The sequence below is a fragment of the Arabidopsis lyrata genome (genome assembly GCF_000004255.2).
Source record: "Arabidopsis lyrata subsp. lyrata unplaced genomic scaffold ARALYscaffold_1, whole genome shotgun sequence".
Lineage (NCBI taxonomy): Eukaryota > Viridiplantae > Streptophyta > Magnoliopsida > Brassicales > Brassicaceae > Arabidopsis > Arabidopsis lyrata.
In genome coordinates this window covers 11,783,929-11,803,040 of record NW_003302555.1, presented here as the reverse complement: position 1 = coordinate 11,803,040, position 19,112 = coordinate 11,783,929, and the positions used below count along the sequence as shown (strand labels likewise).

Below are 19,112 nucleotides of genomic sequence, written 5' to 3'. Positions count from 1 at the left end.
ATTATACACTTTTATAAATGCTGTTTACAGAGATATCATTTATTTTGTACTGACCTTTAATATGTGCAATGCAAAAAAAACCTTTATTATATACAATGCATTGAATATAAATGGGATAAAGTATAGCTCGCCCAAGCATCCGTGGTCTAGTAGCAGATGAAGCTTTGGGAAAGGGTGAAACTCCCAAACCTGAGTTCGATTTTCCCTGGAAACAAAAACACATTTGTTTGGGAAGTCTGTCAGTTGGGCTTTGGCCCAATTGGTTTACCTGGTAGCCAGAAATGCATGCGGCCTGACTACCCCCTGCCACTTAGTCGGAAGGCATTCCAAACCCGGGATAGGCAGAGTGGTAGCCCGTAAGGGCCTAACCGTTAACACGGTGAATCAGTCTACTATGTAGCACTTCGGTGCGTTCTTACTGGGACCGACCGGATAGCCGATAAGGTTTATCAAAAAAAAAAAAAAGTATAGCTCTAAATGGTTACCATGACATAGGGAAAATAATATATGAGGAACATTAAATTTCTGTTAATTCTTCAAAACTTTCAATAAAGATAAAATTTCATGTTCAAATAAGTGTTATGATTTTATTTTAAATCGATAACTGATTGAAGAAAAAAAAATATATTGATAACTGAATAATTTGATCATATATTTTTACATAAAACTTTTTTGTATTGAAAATTGATTTATTTCTCTTTATTCTACCCCCTCATCATTCATAAGGCTCATTTTATGCTTATCATGAGTCAAACTCTATAAAATCACATTTGTCAAGAAACTTAATTGCAACGACTGATGTGATCATCTACAACCAAAGACAGTCACAACATCATTCCATATCACATCCACTAGAAATTCAAATATCTAAAAGATCTATGGGATACTTAAGAGTTCCCCTAAATATCATAATTGGGATATGGTTGTTTTTGTTGATTGATCTTTGTTAATTAGTCCCCTTGTTGGGAGCCTTCATTAGAAGATCACATGCAACATATTACTAAACATGCATTGATGCAAATTCTTTTACGGGTATTAGGATTTTGTGAACATAAAATATAAAATATGCCCTTCCGGTGATCTGAGAGGAAAAAGGGAAAGAAGAAAAAGCAAGAGGACAAAGGCTGTCTTTATGATCCTGAAGTCAACTTACTAGAAAAAAATCTAATTTTTCAAGATATATAGTTTTGTACTTTTGGTGTTGTCTTCATCCCCAGCCCCTCGACTATTTTTTACTTTATTTTTATTATTACCTTTGCTCATAACCGACATATGTCATACACCATTAATTAACTTCGCTCATACTCAGATAAAAATTGTTCTTTGCTAAAACAGAGAGATAAATTGATCACACAACTAGACGAAGAAACAAAAGACAAAAGATTTTGAGTTAGTTACCCCTAACCTCATTTCTTACAACCCTAAAGAAACAGTGAAGTGATAAGCACGTAAAAAGTAGAAGAACAACAATGTTCTAATAATCATGAAAGCAATACTGATAAAACATTCCACCATTTCCGTTCTGCTGCATCTTAGCTGAATCAAACTCTCTCTCATGATCAGCCCAACCCAACTCTCCATGATATTTCACCTGACCGAATCCGTTTCCTTCGACATTGAAGTCAGGTAAACGAACATTTGTCTGAAAACCGGTCTCTGGCATGGTCGGGAAAACACCAACCGACGGTTGGTTACTCTTTGGAGCTATAGAATCATGTTGAGAGATAGGTTTTGGTAAGAAGCCTTGAACAATTTCTTGGAGAAGACCAGAACCAGCTGGTTCTGGTTCAAAGATATTTGAGATCAGGCTCTCGTTCTCAATGGTACTTGACCTCTTAGCTTTAGGCGAGAGATCTTCGGAGACATCGTTAACGTTAGTGAAGGACTCGTGAACGACGTCGTTTACATTAGGAAGATTACAAGGCGGGTAAGCGAAAGTGGTTAACGGAGAAAGAGACTGAGAGTTTAAAACGTCTCGTAGAAGGAACATATTCATTGGAGGAGAAGAGAAAATACGATGGTGATAAGAGTCGAGAGAAGGCATTGGGTAGACGAAGTTGGTTCGAGCTTTAAGACCACGCATGGCTCGAGCGGCGCAGTCGTATGCGCAAGCTGCTTCCTCGGCCGTGTCAAATGTTCCGAGCCATCGTCTCTCCTTGGACAATGGGTCCCGTATTTCAGCTGCGTAACGACCCCATGGCCTACGCCTCACGCCTCGGTACCTTATGGTAGAGCCACCGGAAGCGCCGGCGCCAGAGGCAGCTTTTGCGGTAGTTACTCCTCCGGGAGAGCCAGGAGCTGTCAAGGAAGGCCTTGATGGCTTTCTCTTTAGAGAATGGTTGTTGGTTTCTCTGTGCTCGGCACCTTCGAGTCTCATAATTGCTTCTTCCATGGTTGACCTAAGGGAGATCTTTTTTATGCTAATAATATTTTCTTTCTGTTCTGTGATTCTCTTAGGGTTTTGAGGCACCTGAATGTGATGGTAGCTGATTACGTATTTATAGGAAAAACACACATTTTATTGTTTTTAATTTAAAAGTGACCTGACCCGATATAAAATAAAATAAATGGACTTGCATCTTTTTGACTTGTGACTGACTCTATGAGAGATGCAGAAAGCAAAAGTACGTTTAACGAAGTTCATGTTCCACGTTCGAACTTATATGTCTCGTTTTTTTCCTTTTATACGGACTTACATAAAAGCAGAGTAATAAGATACATGTCTTTTTGACAAGTAACAAAATCATAATTATTATTTACTATTTTTATCTTAACCCTTGCACCATTCTTTCTTATTGTCAGAGTTTAAAGGTCTTTTGATACTGTTAATTAAAGGTCGATTTATTCTTTTGTTTTTAGTGAAAAACATGAATCTTTCAGAAAACTTTCTTGAAGTTTTTTAGACCTTCCATGCTTGAAATCTAATAAGTTTGGAACAATAAATTAAAAATATAAAATTATTGATTTCATTTATTTTCGAACAAATTCAAGGATCATCGTTTTCACCTATTTTCGTTGGTCATGTTATTCTTTAATCTTTACGGACTTTTCTTTAATAATGTTTCTGGAAATAATTAATTACAGTAACAATAATAAGTAAATAGAGTTAAAAATGATTTAACACAGTAGTTTGTGGATGGGAAAATTATGATGTTGGAGTTGAAAGGAGAGTGTTGAAAATCGTGAAATTATGATTCTGAATTAATAACACTGGCGGCGCTCAGAAATTGTTCCTTCTACATGAGGTTGTGTTTTGTCTGTTCTTTTTACGAGATTATGGTCGATTTGCTTATTTAGGGTTTTGCTTTATTTTTATTTTTTAATCTGTAAACCAAAGTCACGTGGATTTGTCTCAACTAGGGCTCTTTCTTCATGGTGTAGCCTCTTTAGGGCTTTCGCACTGTAGCTCGATTGTGACTAATGACCCTTTGCGTTTACGGAAATTAATCTCGGCCACTAATTTCGCATTTACATCAAAATAATCCTAAATCTCTTTCACATTCTTGATCAATTAATGTCGGTAGAGTTTTTTTAACCGATTAAAGTAATATCATCGTACGTTATTTTTTTCTATCATGTAATTATTGCCATATGTCGCCTAAGATCAATCGTAGAAGTCTATTAGGAATGTCTAAATATTTTCCTTTGTTAGATAACGATTTGCAATCATTTATAACTGCATTTAAATGTTTTTCATTTAGGTTGTGCCGTGAAAAAAGTATGCAGATTGGAATAAATATGTGAGCCTCTAAGCAAAAATAAATAAAACTATGTTTTCTGAGAAAACTTTTCTCAACAAGACAGTCTAGGAACAGCCGAACAGTAGATGTTGAAGAAAGAGAGGTCGTGAATTCCTTGTGGAATTAATGAATACCACAGATCTCAGTTTGCATGAATGGAATCATTTACAGAAAATGTGAAAAATTTTGTGGAAGACTTGAACCTTTTTTGAAACGATAGGATCGGAGCCTTAAATTTTGTGGCAAGAAAAGGGCCAAAACTTCATGTACTCAAAGCCAATCTCATAAAAAGCAACACAAAGAGGATAGACGGTGGTACATACAACAGAAGATTCATGAAGTAGTTTGAATAATTTGCCTAGATTTTTAATTCGTAGAAATCAGACTAATATTTTAAGCGGACATATATGGACGGTCAGTTTGTCAGATGGAGAAAACGAGCAAGCTGTTAAGAAGAGGAATCCTCTCTTTCTATTTTGATATGCATGCTCCCGTCTTTCAAAGCCAAACAAAGAATTGATAAGCATTATCATAGCTTTGAAATATATAGGGTGGTGAAGACTATTGACTACGATGATATAGATTTTGTATAAACTTTTATAAAATTGAGAATTCGGGAGTTGCAATTTATTCACATATTTTTTTAAAAATTGAATTGAAAAAAAAAATGTGCTATGTAACGGGGGGTTATAAATACCTCAAAAATATTAACTACTATGCTCAAGAGGCATTTAGTTAAAGAAGAATTTTATGTAATTTGTGTAAGTATTATTTTAATATTTTGGGTCACAACAAAAAAAAAATCTGTTAAAAAGAAGTAAATGTGAGCTTGACCGAAACATAACGGTCCATAGTTCCCCATAATAGTTTGTTTACATTTAGATGAAATGAAATTATAACTAAGGTCTTGAGTTGAAAACTTGAAATGTCTGGGAAAAAACAAGAAGAAAATGGAGGCAAAAATGACGGGGCAAAGCTACGAAAGTAGGTTACATGCAATGGTACGACATTAAAGTTGATACCAGAATTGTCGCCTCTCTTCTAAACGCATGGGTTTTTTCTCTGCACAATGCGTCTCTCTCTATCAATGACAATATAAACAATATCTTATGTTTGACTTTTTTCACACGAACGCGATCATGTTATATAATGTGATATCGATCGCTAATATATAATTTTTTTTTTTTTTGTGTGCTTTCTAACTTCGATCGCTAATAGTTACAAAATATGTTTGTAGCTACGTAAATTAAAGTCATATATATATATATATATATATATATATATATATGATATAGCTAACATCCCAAATAAAACACACATGTTACACTTATAAGAAAATCATGCATGGAGCATGGTGATATAAACTAAATTCTTCCATGCATTGTGATATGTAATGGATGGAACATTGTATTTTGTTTTTGTAAACTACATTCGAATTAAATTTCATCACGATTTGCAATTTTCAATTAATTTTAGCCAACTTAACATAAAAAAAAAATTTAAAATTTGGTCAGTGTTCTTTTTATTAAAATAAAACTTTCAATTGTACCACCGTACTTGATCGCAATTTCAGTTTCTTTTGCCATATTTTTCTTTCAGTTTTCATTTGCAATTCTTGGAAACCCAATGTCTCGTTACAGATTTTTGATTTTAGAATATCAAAGAGGCCCAAGGTGACTTGAGCAAAGATCTCGGATCGTATAGGTCATGCGTCAGTGTCTTAGTGAATGACATCAATTCAAAGTCTTGATCAATCTTGATTACGCACACTGGATTAGTTAGTTTTATGCAATACAATTATATAAATGCCCTAGAAAAAGGGGTTGCAAGAAAGATATGGATATTATAAAAGCACAGATTTTGGTCCCCTCTTAATCGTACACCATATCTAAAGTATAACCTAAACCTACACCAATTTTACCAATTCACGCACGTATATACCATTCATTACTTGCTTTCACGTGATCTTTCAACGCACGTATGTATTATTTGTGGTGGAGATCAGACCATTAACTTACTAATTCATGGGCCAAAAAAAAGAAGTTTTCAAACGGGGCTCCATAATTTCATATTCTCGACTCTACCATTGATTAATTATTTATCATATTTGATTTACTAGGTTATGAACCCCGCGATATTGCGGGGAACTCACTTTCAACAAATATATTTTATTACGTTTATATATTAAATTATTATTATAATATATTCAAATAATTGAATTATTATATAAAATTAACTATGTCTTAAAGTTATATCGTAAATATTTTCTAAAGATATTAAAAAAAAATTTATGAATAAAAATGTAAAAAAAAATTATGATTAAAAAACACTTTTGAAACATTTTTTGTGAATATAAAATTATTTATAAGTGACAAAATAACTAACGAAGAGTTATAATATAGAGAGGAAAAATTCTAGCTGATCAAAACCAAAAATATATAAAAACACAACCAGAAAAATAACCGTCAACACAAAAAGTAACCGTCAATATTTTAACGAAGAGTTGCGATAAAAAGACATAACCGAGAAAAAATAACCGTCGATATTTTAACGGAAAGTTGCAATAAAAAGACACAAACGAGAAAAGTAATGTTAATATTTTAACGGAAAGTTGCGATAAAAAGACACAACCAAAAAAATAATCGTCAACGAAAATAAGAACCGTCAATATTTTAACAAAGAGTTGCGATAAAAAGACACAACCGAGAAAAAATAACCGTCAAACTTTTAACGGAAAGTTGCGATAGAAAAACACAAACAAAAAAATGACCGTCAATATTTTAACGGAAAGTTAAGCTAAATAGACATAACCGAAAAAATAACTGTCAACGAAAAAAGTAACCGTCAATATTTTAGCAAAAAATTGCGATAAAAAGACACAACCGAGAAAAAAATAACCGTCAATATTTTAGCAGAAAAAAAAACACACTCGAGAAAAAAAATATCGTCAATATTTTAACAAAAAGTTATGATAAAAAACAGAAACGAAAAAAGTAACCGTCAATATTTTAATGGAAAGTTGCGAGAAAAAAACACAACTAAAAAAATTACCGTCAACGAAAAAAGTAACCGTTAATATTTTAACAAAAAGTTGCGAGAAAAAGACACAACCGAAAAATAACCGTCAACTAAAAAATTAACCGTCAATATTTTAACGAAGAGTTGCGATAAAAAGACACAACCGAGAAAAAATAACCGTCAACATTTTAACGGAAAGTTGCAATAAAAAGACCCAACCGAGAAAAAATAACCATCGATATTTTAACGGAAAGCTGCGATAAAAAGACACAAACGAATAAAGTAACAACCAATATTTTAACGGAAAGTTGCAATAAAAAGATACAACCGAAAAAAACCCGTCAATATTTTAATGAAGAGTTGCGATAAAAAACACACCCGAAAAAATATATTTTAACGGAAAGTTACGATAAAGAGATACAACCGTTCAGAAGTACAAAATGCATTTATTGAGGTTGTTATTTTGGTTAATAAAACCAATTTGATATGTAGTCTAATGGTTGATGTAAAAAAAACTTGGTAGTATTACTAACTATACAAAAAAATGCAATGAAATTATATAATGGAAAGACGTAACTTTAAATGAATAAATGCAACTATAAAGATATAACTGTAAACTGAAAAGATACAACTGTAATTAAACAAATATAACCATAAATAATTCAACGAAAAATGACGCAACCGTTCAGATGTGTAAATAGTATTTATTAGATTGCTATTATATATAGATCTTGAAGACCATTGCCTGTTGTACTACAAATAACTATTTATAAGCCATTTAAAAAAAATAATTAACTGTTGAACTGAGAGTTACCTCACACCTCTTCTGAACAACTTGTCCCCTATGTTTATAAAGCTACCTTATTTATAGCTTTATATCTTTTTTGTCGAAGATAATACACGCATTTGGAATTTCTTTTTTGTCGTCATTTGGAAATCTATTTATTTTTGGCAGAGTAACTCTCCTGTAGTAAAAGACTAAAAGAGAAAATTATTTTATAAGAATTCTAGAGCACGACAAGTGAAAAACATTGCTTCAAGTTTTTTATAATCCAATGAATTATCATGGACGTAATGAATTCTATTTTATATAGTACTAGGATCGGATCTGCGGTCCACCGCGGGAGAATATTGATTTACATACGTTGATTTTAATATTGTGCGTGTTTTTAGTAGAACGAATCATGTAATGTACTTATAAATATTTCTAATAATAAATTGTAAAGAAAATATTAAATTGTTTATAATTAAACCAATCGTATTAATTATGATTTACAAAATGAAATTTTGTGTTTTAGAATTCAAAAATTAGACGAATCATGAGAATTAAAGCAGTCAAAATAGATCAAAAACCGTCTGTCGAGCCCAAATCATCTCACTATAGGCCAGATTTGGGAAAATATATTAAACCCGCAAATAAGCGGGCCACATAGATTGATTCGCAGTGGGTCATCGGTTTTCGTCCGGGGATTGGCGGATCAACCCGCATGATAGTATTTATTGATAAAAATATAATTTATTCAACATGTGGTAGTTTAAAAAACTTTTAATAAATGAAATTATAATATTTATAAATATAATGATATATAAGATTATTTTCTCTAAAAACATTTTAATTTATTTATTTTAGTAGAATTTTAAATTTTGGTTACTCTAAAATTATTTAAACAAAATTCACGGATAACTCCGCAAATCAGCATACATTCGCGCGACGGGGTTGTGTTTCATATATGCTACCCGCGGGTCGTACAGACAGACTAACTACATGCCAAACTATATTTTGACTATTGCAAAACAGGCTTAACGGGACGAATCAACTCGTTTTGACAGTTCTAATGGAAATATTATTTAGTCATACAACTCAATGGAGTTTGGACATAGAAATTATAGAATATGTATCTTATGTGTTAGATGAGAGATTGAAAGGTGAAATATAATGATTAAAAATAATTAATATTTTTCATGATTCACAAAATTTAATAAATATTTATCATCTTGTTGAATAATTCTAAAAATCATATTCAAGAAATCTTTATAATTTGAAAATTAAACTTCTTTGGTAAACTATAAGTATGATTGTATGAAAATACCATAATTTCGATTTAATCTAATTAAATTAAAATTAGTTACATAGATTTCATATCTATTTAATTTACACGACCAAAATAAAAATATCTATTTATTTAATTTATAAAATAGATGGGTTAGTTGTGATAAATTTTTTAGAAATCTCTAGAAGCAAGTAAGATATCTTTTAATTAATGATAACTGGCTAAAATAAGCAAAATTAATGAGAAAAACGTTAATTATTATGAAATTAGTTCCAAAAGTATATGAACAAATATATTATACGTAATTAATATATAATATTGTTTGGAATATGATTTTTGTTGTTGGGTTTGACCAACACACACCAAATGGGCCTATTTGGGCCTGACGAAAATAACATTTACAAGAAGAGAAAGAAGAGCAAAAGTGGCCCATTATATATTCTTATATATCTCGGAAGAATATGTGAGAAGACGGTAGAGAGTTCTAGAAAACGTGAGAAAAGAGAGTTTTCTGAAAAAGTCTGTCTTTGTCTTCTTTGTTGTGTTTTTTGATCCAAAGTTCTTCTTGTGTGAGTGTACCTGAAAACCAAAAGAAAACATCACAAGTTTGTGGTGTGTGTAATCTCTTTCTAATAGTGAAGCTTGGGAGCAAGAGTTCTCCCCCGAGACGTAGCGGTTAGAGGCCGTGAACTCGGTGATCAAATCTCTTTGTGTTGTTTATTCCGCAAGCAATCGTTTCTAGCAAGTTTTTCTCCACAAGTGGTATCAGAGCTCCAGGCTGAGTGTACGGTTGCTGAACAGAAAAGATTCAAATCTAGGGTTTCAGGATGACTTACAAGACGAGTGATGCTCGGGTTGAAGTGGACCGGTTTGATGGATCAGGTGACTTCTCGTTGTGGAAAGTGAGGATGCTGGCTCACTTTGGTGTTCTAGGGCTGAAAAGTATCTTGAATGATGAGCAGCTGCTAAGAGACCCACCTACTACAGAAGAGGAAGCTGCAGCAGCTGGAAGAGACACTCAAGTGGGCATAGCTGGAGATTTTGAGCTGCCTCCAAACATTGATCCTGCAAAGTTTGAAAAATCAGAGAAGGCAAAAGATCTTATAGTACTAAACGTGGGAAATCAAGTACTAAGGAAGATCAAAAACTGTGAGACAGCAGCAGCCATGTGGTCCACACTAAACAGGTTATACATGGAGACTTCTCTACCTAATCGCATCTACTTACAGCTTAAGTTCTATACTTACAAGATGACTGATTCTAAGAGTATAGATGGGAATGTGGATGACTTCCTTAAGCTAGTTACTGATCTAAATAACATAGGAGTAGATGTGACAGAAGAGGTTCAAGCTATTCTATTGTTGAGTTCGTTATCTGACCGATATGATCAGCTCAAAGAGACGCTGAAGTATGGCAGAGACACATTGAGCTTGAATGAGGTCATTGGAGCTGCTAAATCAAAGGAAAGAGAACTCGCAGAAAGTGGAAAGCTTTCAAAATCTCAAAGTGAAGGCCTGTACGTGGAAACAAGAGGCAGATCAGAGAAGAGGTTTGACAAAGGAAAAGGCAAACCGTGGAGAGGACGTTCTAAGAGCAAAGGCAGATCAAAATCAAGGCCAAAGAATAATAAAAACAACAAGGGCTGTTTCATTTGTGGTAAAGAAGGACATTGGAAGAGGGAGTGTCCTGAAAAGTCCTCAAACAAACCTTCAAGTTCAGCAAACATTGCAACAGAGCCAAAGCAGCCTTTAGTACTAACTGTTAGCCCTCAAGACACTAAGGAAGAATGGGTTATGGATTCTGGTTGTAGTTTTCATATTACACCAGACAAGGATTCTCTATTTGACCTACAAGAGTTTGATGGTGACAAGGTCTTGATGGGTAATATGACTCACTGTGAAGTGAAAGGGATTGGTAAGGTTAAGATCTTAAATCCAGATGATTCTATGGTCATATTAACAAATGTGAGGTACGTACCTACAATGGGTAGGAACCTCATTTCATATGGTCAATTAGAGAAGAACGGCTGCAAATATGAAGGGGAAGACTTCATAGTCACTTTCTACAAAGATGGGCAGAAGGTTATCTCTGGAAAATATCAAGATGGGCTGTACTATCTACAAGGAAAGGTCGTAAAAGGAGAAGTTGCAGTGGCAAGACCGGATGTTGACATGACCAGCCTGTGGCATTCTAGGCTAGGTCATATGAGTTTGAAGAACATGAATGTGCTGGTTAAAGAGGGTTACTTGTCAGGAAAAGGAGTAGACAAGTTGGACTTTTGTGAGAGTTGCGTACTTGGAAAATCTCACAAGCAAAGTTTCCCAACTGCTAAGCACACCACCAAAGGTATATTAGATTATATACATTCTGATCTCTGGGGATCTCCTTCTACTCCAGAAAGTCTTGGTGGTTGCAAGTACTTTGTAAGCTTCATTGATGATTTTTCAAAGAAAGTATGGGTGTATTTTCTGAAGACTAAGGATGAGGTATTTTACAAATTCAGAGAATGGAAACAAGCAGTTGAGAATCAAACGGGCAGGAAGATTAAGTACTTACGGACTGATAATGGTCTTGAGTTTTGTAATACACAGTTTGACAACTTGTGTAAGGAAGCAGGAATAAAGAGGCACAGAACGTGTACCTATACACCACAGCAAAATGGTGTCTCGGAGAGGATGAACAGGACCATTATGGATAAGGTTAGAAGTATGCTTGCTGAGACAGGATTGGGTCAAGAATTTTGGGCTGAAGCTACTTCTACGGCTGTCTACTTAATCAACAGAACACCGAACTCGTCTATTGGTTTTAAGCTACCTGAGGAAGTCTGGACAGGTACAAAACCAGATTTAAGTCATCTAAGGAGGTTCGGATGTTCAGCTTATGTCCATGTTACTCAAGATAAGACAAGTCCAAGAGCAGTCAAAGGAGTTTTCATGGGATATCCTTTCGGTATTAAAGGATACAGAGTCTGGTTGCCTGAGGAAGGGAAATGCACTACAAGTAGAAATGTGGTGTTCAATGAGAGTGAGCTGTACAAGCACACGCTAAGTAGTGCAGATGGAAGGAAAGACGAAGCTGAAAAAGAGTACAGGAAATTGAAGAAAGCTGAAAAAAGAGTATCTTTCAGCAATGATCTTATTAGAGGTCCTTTTACCAGTTATTCTGATTCGGATGAGGCATCTTCTCAAGGTGGAGAAACTTCCACACCTTCATCAGAAATTTCAGAAAATTCAGAAAGTTCACAAGAATCAGAAACAGATGCGGAAGTTGATGGATCTGAAAATAAACAGTCCCTGGATGATTACTTGTTGGCGAGGGACAGGAAACGGAGAAGTCATATCAGGCCTCCATCAAGATTCGAAGACGCAGATTTCGTAGCTTATGCTTTGGCAACAGCAGAAGACTTGGAAATAGAAGAGCCTAAGTCTTACGAAGAAGCTATGAAAAGCAGTAAGAGAAAGCAATGGGAAAATGCAATGAAGGAAGAGATGAATTCTCATAGAAAGAGTCATACTTGGGATCTAATTGAAAAACCAGAAAAGCAGAAGCTGATTGGATGCAAATGGATCTTTAAATTGAAGCCAGGCATACCGGGAGTGGAGAAACAAAGATACAAGGCCAGACTTGTTGCTAAGGGTTTTTCGCAGCAAGAAGGAATTGATTACAATGAAGTGTTTTCTCCAGTGGTGAAGCATGTCTCTATCAGGTTAATGTTGTCACTTGTGGTTAACATGGATTATGAGCTAGAGCAAATGGACGTTAAAACAGCTTTTCTGCATGGTAATCTAGAGGAAATGATCCTAATGAGTCAACCTGAAGGATTCATACAAGAGGGAAACGAAAACAAAGTTTGTTTGTTGAGGAAGTCCCTATACGGCCTAAAACAGTCTCCTAGGCTTTGGAATCAGAGGTTTGATGGATTCATGCAGGATCAGAAGTTTGAAAGAAGCAGTTATGACCCATGTGTCTACATGAGAGACACTCAAACTGATAAAGCTATCTATTTGTTGCTCTACATTGATGATATTCTGATAGCTTCAGGGAGTATGGCCGTTATACAAGAGCTTAAAGACAAGCTGAATAGTGAGTTTGAAATGAAGGATTTGGGAAAGGCTTCAAGAATTCTGGGTATGGATATCATAAGAGATAGAGAGAAGGGTGAATTAATTCTGTCTCAGGGAAACTACTTGGAGAAAGTGTTAAAAACATTTGGAATGTTTGAAGCAAGGTCAGTGATCACACAAACAGCTTCTCACTTCAAACTCAGAAGTTTGTCAGAAGAGGAAAAGAAAACAGAAGCTGTACACATGGAAAGAATTCCATATGCAAGTGCTGTGGGGAGTTTAATGTACGCTATGGTTGGTTCAAGGCCAGATTTAGCATTTGCAGTGGGTTTGATCAGCAGGTTTATGTCAAATCCAGGAAGAGATCATTGGTCAGCAGTGAAATGGGTGTTAAGGTATTTAAAAGGTGCATACACTCAAAATTTGATCTTTAAGAAGGATTCTAAGTTCTGCATTGAAGGGTTTTCAGATTCAGATTATGCGACAGACTTAGATCGGAGAAGATCAGTGACGGGTATTGTGTTTAAGGTTGGTGGTAACACAATTTCATGGAAATCAAGTTTACAATCTGTTGTGGCTATTTCAACCACAGAAGCAGAGTATATGGCTCTTACTGAAGCAGTGAAAGAAGCCATTTGGTTGAAAGGTTTGTGTTCAGAATTGGGTTTTAAGCAAGACAGTGTTAAGGTTCATTGTGATTCACAGAGTGCTCTAGCCCTAGCAAAGAATTCAGTTCATCACGAAAGAACCAAGCACATAGACACTAAATTTCATTTCATCAGGGATATAGTGTCTAAGGGTGATGTTGTTCTACACAAAATCCACACAACAGTCAATCCAGCAGATTTCCTAACTAAGACGGTACCTGGCCAGAAGTTCCAGCTTTGCTGCGAGCTTCTCAACATCCACTGAGGTGGAGCTGCGGCTACAGGTAACTCCAACAGTCTCGCAAAACAGGTTGAAACAAGATGATTCAGTTTTGTGAGAAGTACTCAAGTGTCAGAATTGAGTAAAGCTTTAAATTGGAGTTGGTGTTACCTGTTAAGTACTGGAACGGTGTAGGAATCACTAGTTCCAGGTGGAGTATCTGACAGAACATTCACAGGAAGAAATTGGGTTAGAAAATCTCATGATGGTTTAGAGATTTGAGAAACCAGTCAAAAGATGGTGATTAAGGACAGCTAATTACCTAAAGGTTTCTGAATTTGGGTTGAAAGGTATATTTCAGGTTCAGGTGGAGTTCTCTAAGAAGCCAGTGATAATCATATGAGGTGATTCAACTATTAACAAAGAAGACAAGTTGGGTCTTGGTTAAATTTTGAATCACTAAAGAGTTGATTAAGGCAAGAGACATTGGGGTAAGATGCTCACCTGAGATTGTCGACAGTTGCAGTGAATGTTAAGGCTTGCCAAGGAGGATGTGAAGCTTGCCGGAAAATCTGAAACGAGTTCAAAATTGAAACTCGTAAGCTTCAAGTCTCTGGAAATCAAAGGAATCTACTCTCTGGTTGCTAAATTAGCACAAGAAAGAGAGAGGTTAGAAGTTACCTGGGCTGACCGGCATCGGCGTGGCAAAAATAGAGAACACCGAGAAGAGGCATGGATGAGAGATGGATCTAATGCCTCTTGATTCACCAAAAGAGAGAGCAATCGTGAAATTGGTGAAGAGTATGGTGAATTTCGCCTGAGTTAGCCATTGAAGCTGTCGGATCTGCAACTGATTTCACGAATGGAGGTGAAGATGAGAGGCGAAGAGGATGCTGTGATTCGCCAAATTTGATGGCCGGTGGTGAGGCGAGAGCTCGCCGGAGAAGGAGGAGCAATCGCCGGAGGAAACTGCCGGAGGATGCGTCGATCCGGTGGCATCCAGCTTCACGGAAGAGAGAAAGAGATGGTGTCGATATCGTCGAGGTTTGGGTGTGGTTGTCAAAAGGTGGAGATTGTTGTTGGGTTTGACCAACACACACCAAATGGGCCTATTTGGGCCTGACGAAAATAACATTTACAAGAAGAGAAAGAAGAGCAAAAGTGGCCCATTATATATTCTTATATATCTCGGAAGAATATGTGAGAAGACGGTAGAGAGTTCTAGAAAACGTGAGAAAAGAGAGTTTTCTGAAAAAGTCTGTCTTTGTCTTTTTTGTTGTGTTTTTTGATCCAAAGTTCTTCTTGTGTGAGTGTACCTGAAAACCAAAAGAAAACATCACAAGTTTGTGGTGTGTGTAATCTCTTTCTAATAGTGAAGCTTGGGAGCAAGAGTTCTCCCCCGAGACGTAGCGGTTAGAGGCCGTGAACTCGGTGATCAAATCTCTTTGTGTTGTTTATTCCGCAAGCAATCGTTTCTAGCAAGTTTTTCTCCACAATTTTATAATTAGTTATCATAAGTAAAATCAAATTTTATTTGATTTCCATAAACATTTGATTTTAGTTCGATTTTTCATTATTAATTCGAATTTATATTCCAAAAAAATTTCAAATATCCGATTTCAGAATTTCGGGTCAATTTTCTGATTTTGACCTGGCCCATTTACATTTGTAGTTCTATTTTAATAGTATAGAGATAAGAATAAGATACATATAGATTTTGAAGACTTTTCTTTGGTCTTTTTAGTAACAACGGAAACACAAAAATCGAATGTTTTTTATTTTCCGGTCTAAAGCAAATCCTCGAGCGAAGATGGAAACTGATAAGACCCGCCGCCGAATCTAAAATCGTATGTTTGACCGTAAATCGAACGGCTACGATTTTCTACATGGGAAAGAACGAAACAAAAGATCCACGTGACGTGGTTGTCTATCACATCTGAGTTTGATGGACTTATGGGCTCCACTCATGAGCGTGGGATTGATCTGAAATTCTGAAAGTAATCAGAGATTTTTCTTACTTTGATTCGATGCTCTGTCCAAATTTGACACTCCCAACCTTGGATGCGGTTTTAATCTCCTACGGTCATCGTTTTTTATTTTCTCGAGATCACTTTGGAACATGATTTCGATTGTATATTTTGTTTACCTCATTATAAATTTTTAACAAATTAAGGAATGATATGGTTTTGGTTTAATTTGATATCCAAGAATAATCCCAATTAGAGTCTTCTACAGTCAAACAAAGGCAATTCCTACGGAGAAAGTAGTTTCTAGTCTCTATCAACTTTTCAAACAACTCTTCTCAATTTAATTTGGTTAGCTTCTAAACTTTGGAACCTCATAAAAAAGAAGGTTAACCCTTAAATAATCTTTGAAGAATCTTGGTCTTCGGTTGAAGAAAGAATTGCGTACCAGTAATGATCACAAAATCACAAGTGTCCTAGCTTTGTTGCCGACACGTAACCACAATTTCACCCAACACCGACCCTCTTTTTCATGATGTTTACAAGGAGAATGATACGACTCTTCTTTGCTTTTAGATGCATCACCATTACAAAAATTGTCTTAATTATCATATATATATTATTGACACACGAAGAGAGAGATATGTGTAAGAGACTAATTTGGCGTTGCCCACCAACCTAACTTCCCTTCTACTTCATCAACAACTCGTGTCCACTTTCTCACACTAACTTTGGTTCAAGATTATAATTATAAACACGCCTCCCGCGTGAATAGACACAACGCAACCATCATAAAAACATCATAAGAAGAAGAACTCTTCTGGTTTCACTCCCGATTTGGAATGGAGAAGAAGGCCAATCATGGAGATGATGGGCATGAGAGTGTTCCTCCTATCCATAGCCAAGTCGTAAAGATCAAAAGGGAGTTTGAGAAGATACAACACCCGTCACTAAAGCAGCCTGAGATGCCGTTGGTGCTCCGTGAGATCATGGGTCCACGGCGTTCCCGTTCTCCCCTCGGTTTAGGAGAGCGAGAGAGATCCATCCCCGTTGGGAATTGATAACAAAAAGAGAGAGATAGAGATAGGTGATCCTCTGTGTATTGGGGTTTCTCTTTATCTTTCAATGTAAATATCTTTGGTTAATATGATGAGTCTTCTGTTTAATATCCTCAAACAACATATCTTTTGCCTCTCATTTTAATCACCCTTCTCTAGTTCATAGATTCATGTAATCTAATCCTTGAGGAGGGAAACCAGCTAGTTCATAGAGAAATATCGATCGCTATATGTTTTTCAGAATTATTAACCTTAAACAAGTCATCTTGGAAATTGACGTTTAAAAGAAGCCAAGCCTAGAGAACTTACAGGAGATGGTTCTTATGCAGCAGTTGGTGTCTCCTTAGACGATAGCAACTTAACCCTTCTGGTGAGGTCTTTCATGACATCTATGATCACTGATTTCTTCTGTATTCGGTACTTGATACTCAATTCTGCTGTGGCTGGAACACCTTTTTTGATTATAGCCTCATCTTCCATTATCTTTGTTGGAAAGTGGCTCAATGCAATCACACAAAGAGCGATTACAGTGCGGAAAACGGCAATCTCGTTTGCAATTCCAAGAGGGGCTATGGCCGATAAAGATTTCAGTGTGTCTAAGTCATGCTTCTCTACTTCCACCATTTCACCACAAAGCAGTATCCTTATCGCCGCCAATAGTCGTCCCTCTACTGGCTCTGGGCCTCCTATGGTTACCTATTAGTATAAGAAGAAAACAATTATAGAAATGGTTCAGTTTCCTCCTCTGATTCTTCTTCTCGGAAATAAAATACTACTTTAAATATCGTGACAGAGAAATGACGGTTTGAAACCTTCAGATTTGGCATTTCTCCAGCTAAATTTAACTGGGAAAGCAGCTGATGTTGCCATGGAGCCGGTGAAGAGAACTTTGGGGAAGAAACACCAGCCGCCATGCTTGCAGCATCCATGAGCTGTTCATCGTATTTAAGCTCAATGGTGTCGTATGGATTTGATTCAATCACAAATCCATAGTCCAAAAGAAAAAAATCATTGCTAAGGCAGCCATAGTTGAGTAGCAAAGGATCGTTTTCTTTGAGTTCAGTCTCTGCAACAACCTGATGCACAACAAAAGAGAAACATCATTTACATTCAGTTTAACAAAAGCCAGTTTGAAAACAGAGATCTAAAACGCAAACCTTAACTAGAGTATTTGACTCAGCTCCATTCTGTTCTTGAATGATCTTGACATTTGGTTTAAAGCTGTGATTGCACATATCTATCAGAGGAAGCATCATGGGAACATCATCAGAAGATCCACCTTGAAGCTTTTTATTACCATGTAAGCGAAACGCTCTAGTTGAAACAGCTGACATAGTCCACCCGAGGGCAGATGCATTTACATCTTGGCCACTGAAAGGATGATCACTAGCCTTAACATCTTCAAGAGTACGTCTAATCTCTTGCTCAAACTCAAGAAGAAACCGGCATCTTTTATTGACCTGGTCCCAAAAGAACACAACAAATCTGCATCATCTGAGGAAATGATAAAGAACGCGACTCATCTCGATTAGTCCAGCAGTCTATCTAACCTGGTAAAGAAGAGGAGCATATTGCAAGTTCTTGATATCTTCTCCGGGAAAGAATATAGGAACAGTAAAAGTTTCCGGGAGATTGCTAATGTATGGCCACCAGAAAGAATCTACATTGGCTCTTTCTTGCAACAATCTCAATCCCAATTTCATTGCCCACAGTTCTTCTGCCAAATTTCTCGAAATCAGTAACTCTAACAAAACCAACCAAATTCTACAGAATCCTATAAGCTAAGCTTTAGATTCATTTAGGAATGGATAAGTACTTACCGGGAACACGACGGGCCAATGCGGAGAGGAGAGAGGACGATGACGATGACGCATCATCTGATTCGAAACGTAAGGGAACGTGAGGAGGGAGAGAGATTAGGTCGGTACCTGGAGAGATTTGCTCGGTGGAAATGAGTCCGATACCAAATTGAGTCTCCTGAGAGAGCTTGATGGCGTGGTGAACGAAACCACCTTCTCGTTTGATCCACCGGATGAGGTCTGGTGGATGAGGCGCCAACCGCGACGGCTGAGACGCGGCCAAACATGTGAAGGGACGAATTTGAGCTGCCAGAGAAGCCATCGCCATTTTCAAATTGGCCATGAGTTCCGACGAAGCGACCCGGTTCGGTGTTGCTCGAGGATGAAGATCCGGACCCGGTTTAGTTTTTTATTCGGGTCGGGTTAGACGCCTGGGTCCATTGTTAAAGGGAAACTACTTTCAATATGGGCTTTTTAGTTTGTTTTTCGTCATCAATGGGCTTTTTACTAATTTTCTTTGTTCTTTTTTTAAAACAAATGTTACATTTGTT

At 36.3% G+C, this 19,112-nt stretch overlaps 3 protein-coding genes and 1 long non-coding RNA gene across 4 annotated transcripts; 1 reads left to right on the top strand and 3 right to left on the bottom strand.

Moving 5' to 3' along the window:
- Positions 1 to 1,088: 1,088 nt before the first annotated feature.
- LOC9329500 (ethylene-responsive transcription factor ESR2) lies at positions 1,089 to 2,614 on the bottom strand. Its single transcript, XM_002890656.2, has one exon. It carries the CDS (start codon positions 2,390 to 2,392, stop codon positions 1,475 to 1,477), a length of 918 nt encoding a protein of 305 aa, XP_002890702.1. The 5' UTR covers positions 2,393 to 2,614; the 3' UTR covers positions 1,089 to 1,474.
- Positions 2,615 to 13,630: 11,016 nt separating this feature from the next.
- LOC110224585 lies at positions 13,631 to 14,762 on the bottom strand. Its single transcript, XR_002329085.1, has 4 exons — positions 14,422 to 14,762; positions 14,245 to 14,312; positions 14,063 to 14,153; positions 13,631 to 13,960 (listed from the first exon to the last, which is right to left on the bottom strand). It is a non-coding gene; the product is annotated as an uncharacterized LOC110224585 (long non-coding RNA).
- Positions 14,763 to 16,187: 1,425 nt separating this feature from the next.
- LOC9326764 lies at positions 16,188 to 16,880 on the top strand. The gene has a single exon (XM_002893392.2). It carries the CDS (start codon positions 16,547 to 16,549, stop codon positions 16,763 to 16,765), a length of 219 nt encoding a protein of 72 aa, XP_002893438.1. The 5' UTR covers positions 16,188 to 16,546; the 3' UTR covers positions 16,766 to 16,880.
- Positions 16,866 to 19,015, bottom strand: LOC9326763 (histone-lysine N-methyltransferase setd3). Its single transcript, XM_002890655.2, has 5 exons — positions 18,583 to 19,015; positions 18,313 to 18,479; positions 17,920 to 18,222; positions 17,575 to 17,838; positions 16,866 to 17,458 (listed from the first exon to the last, which is right to left on the bottom strand). Exons 1-5 carry the CDS (start codon positions 18,902 to 18,904, stop codon positions 17,084 to 17,086), a joined length of 1,431 nt encoding a protein of 476 aa, XP_002890701.2. The 5' UTR covers positions 18,905 to 19,015; the 3' UTR covers positions 16,866 to 17,083.
- Positions 19,016 to 19,112: the final 97 nt, after the last annotated feature.

Excerpts from the sequence above, each read along its gene's own strand:
- LOC9329500 (XM_002890656.2), bottom strand. The coding sequence starts at position 2,392 with ATGGAAGAAGCAATTATGAGACTCGAAGGTGCCGAGCACAGAGAAACC.
- LOC9326764 (XM_002893392.2), top strand. The coding sequence starts at position 16,547 with ATGGAGAAGAAGGCCAATCATGGAGATGATGGGCATGAGAGTGTTCCT.
- LOC9326763 (XM_002890655.2), bottom strand. The coding sequence starts at position 18,904 with ATGGCCAATTTGAAAATGGCGATGGCTTCTCTGGCAGCTCAAATTCGT. Across the intron at positions 18,223-18,312 it reads ATGCTCCTCTTCTTTACCAG|GTCAATAAAAGATGCCGGTT; the intron begins GTTAGATAGACT and ends TTTTGGGACCAG. Across the intron at positions 17,459-17,574 it reads GAGAAATGCCAAATCTGAAG|GTAACCATAGGAGGCCCAGA; the intron begins GTTTCAAACCGT and ends TTATACTAATAG.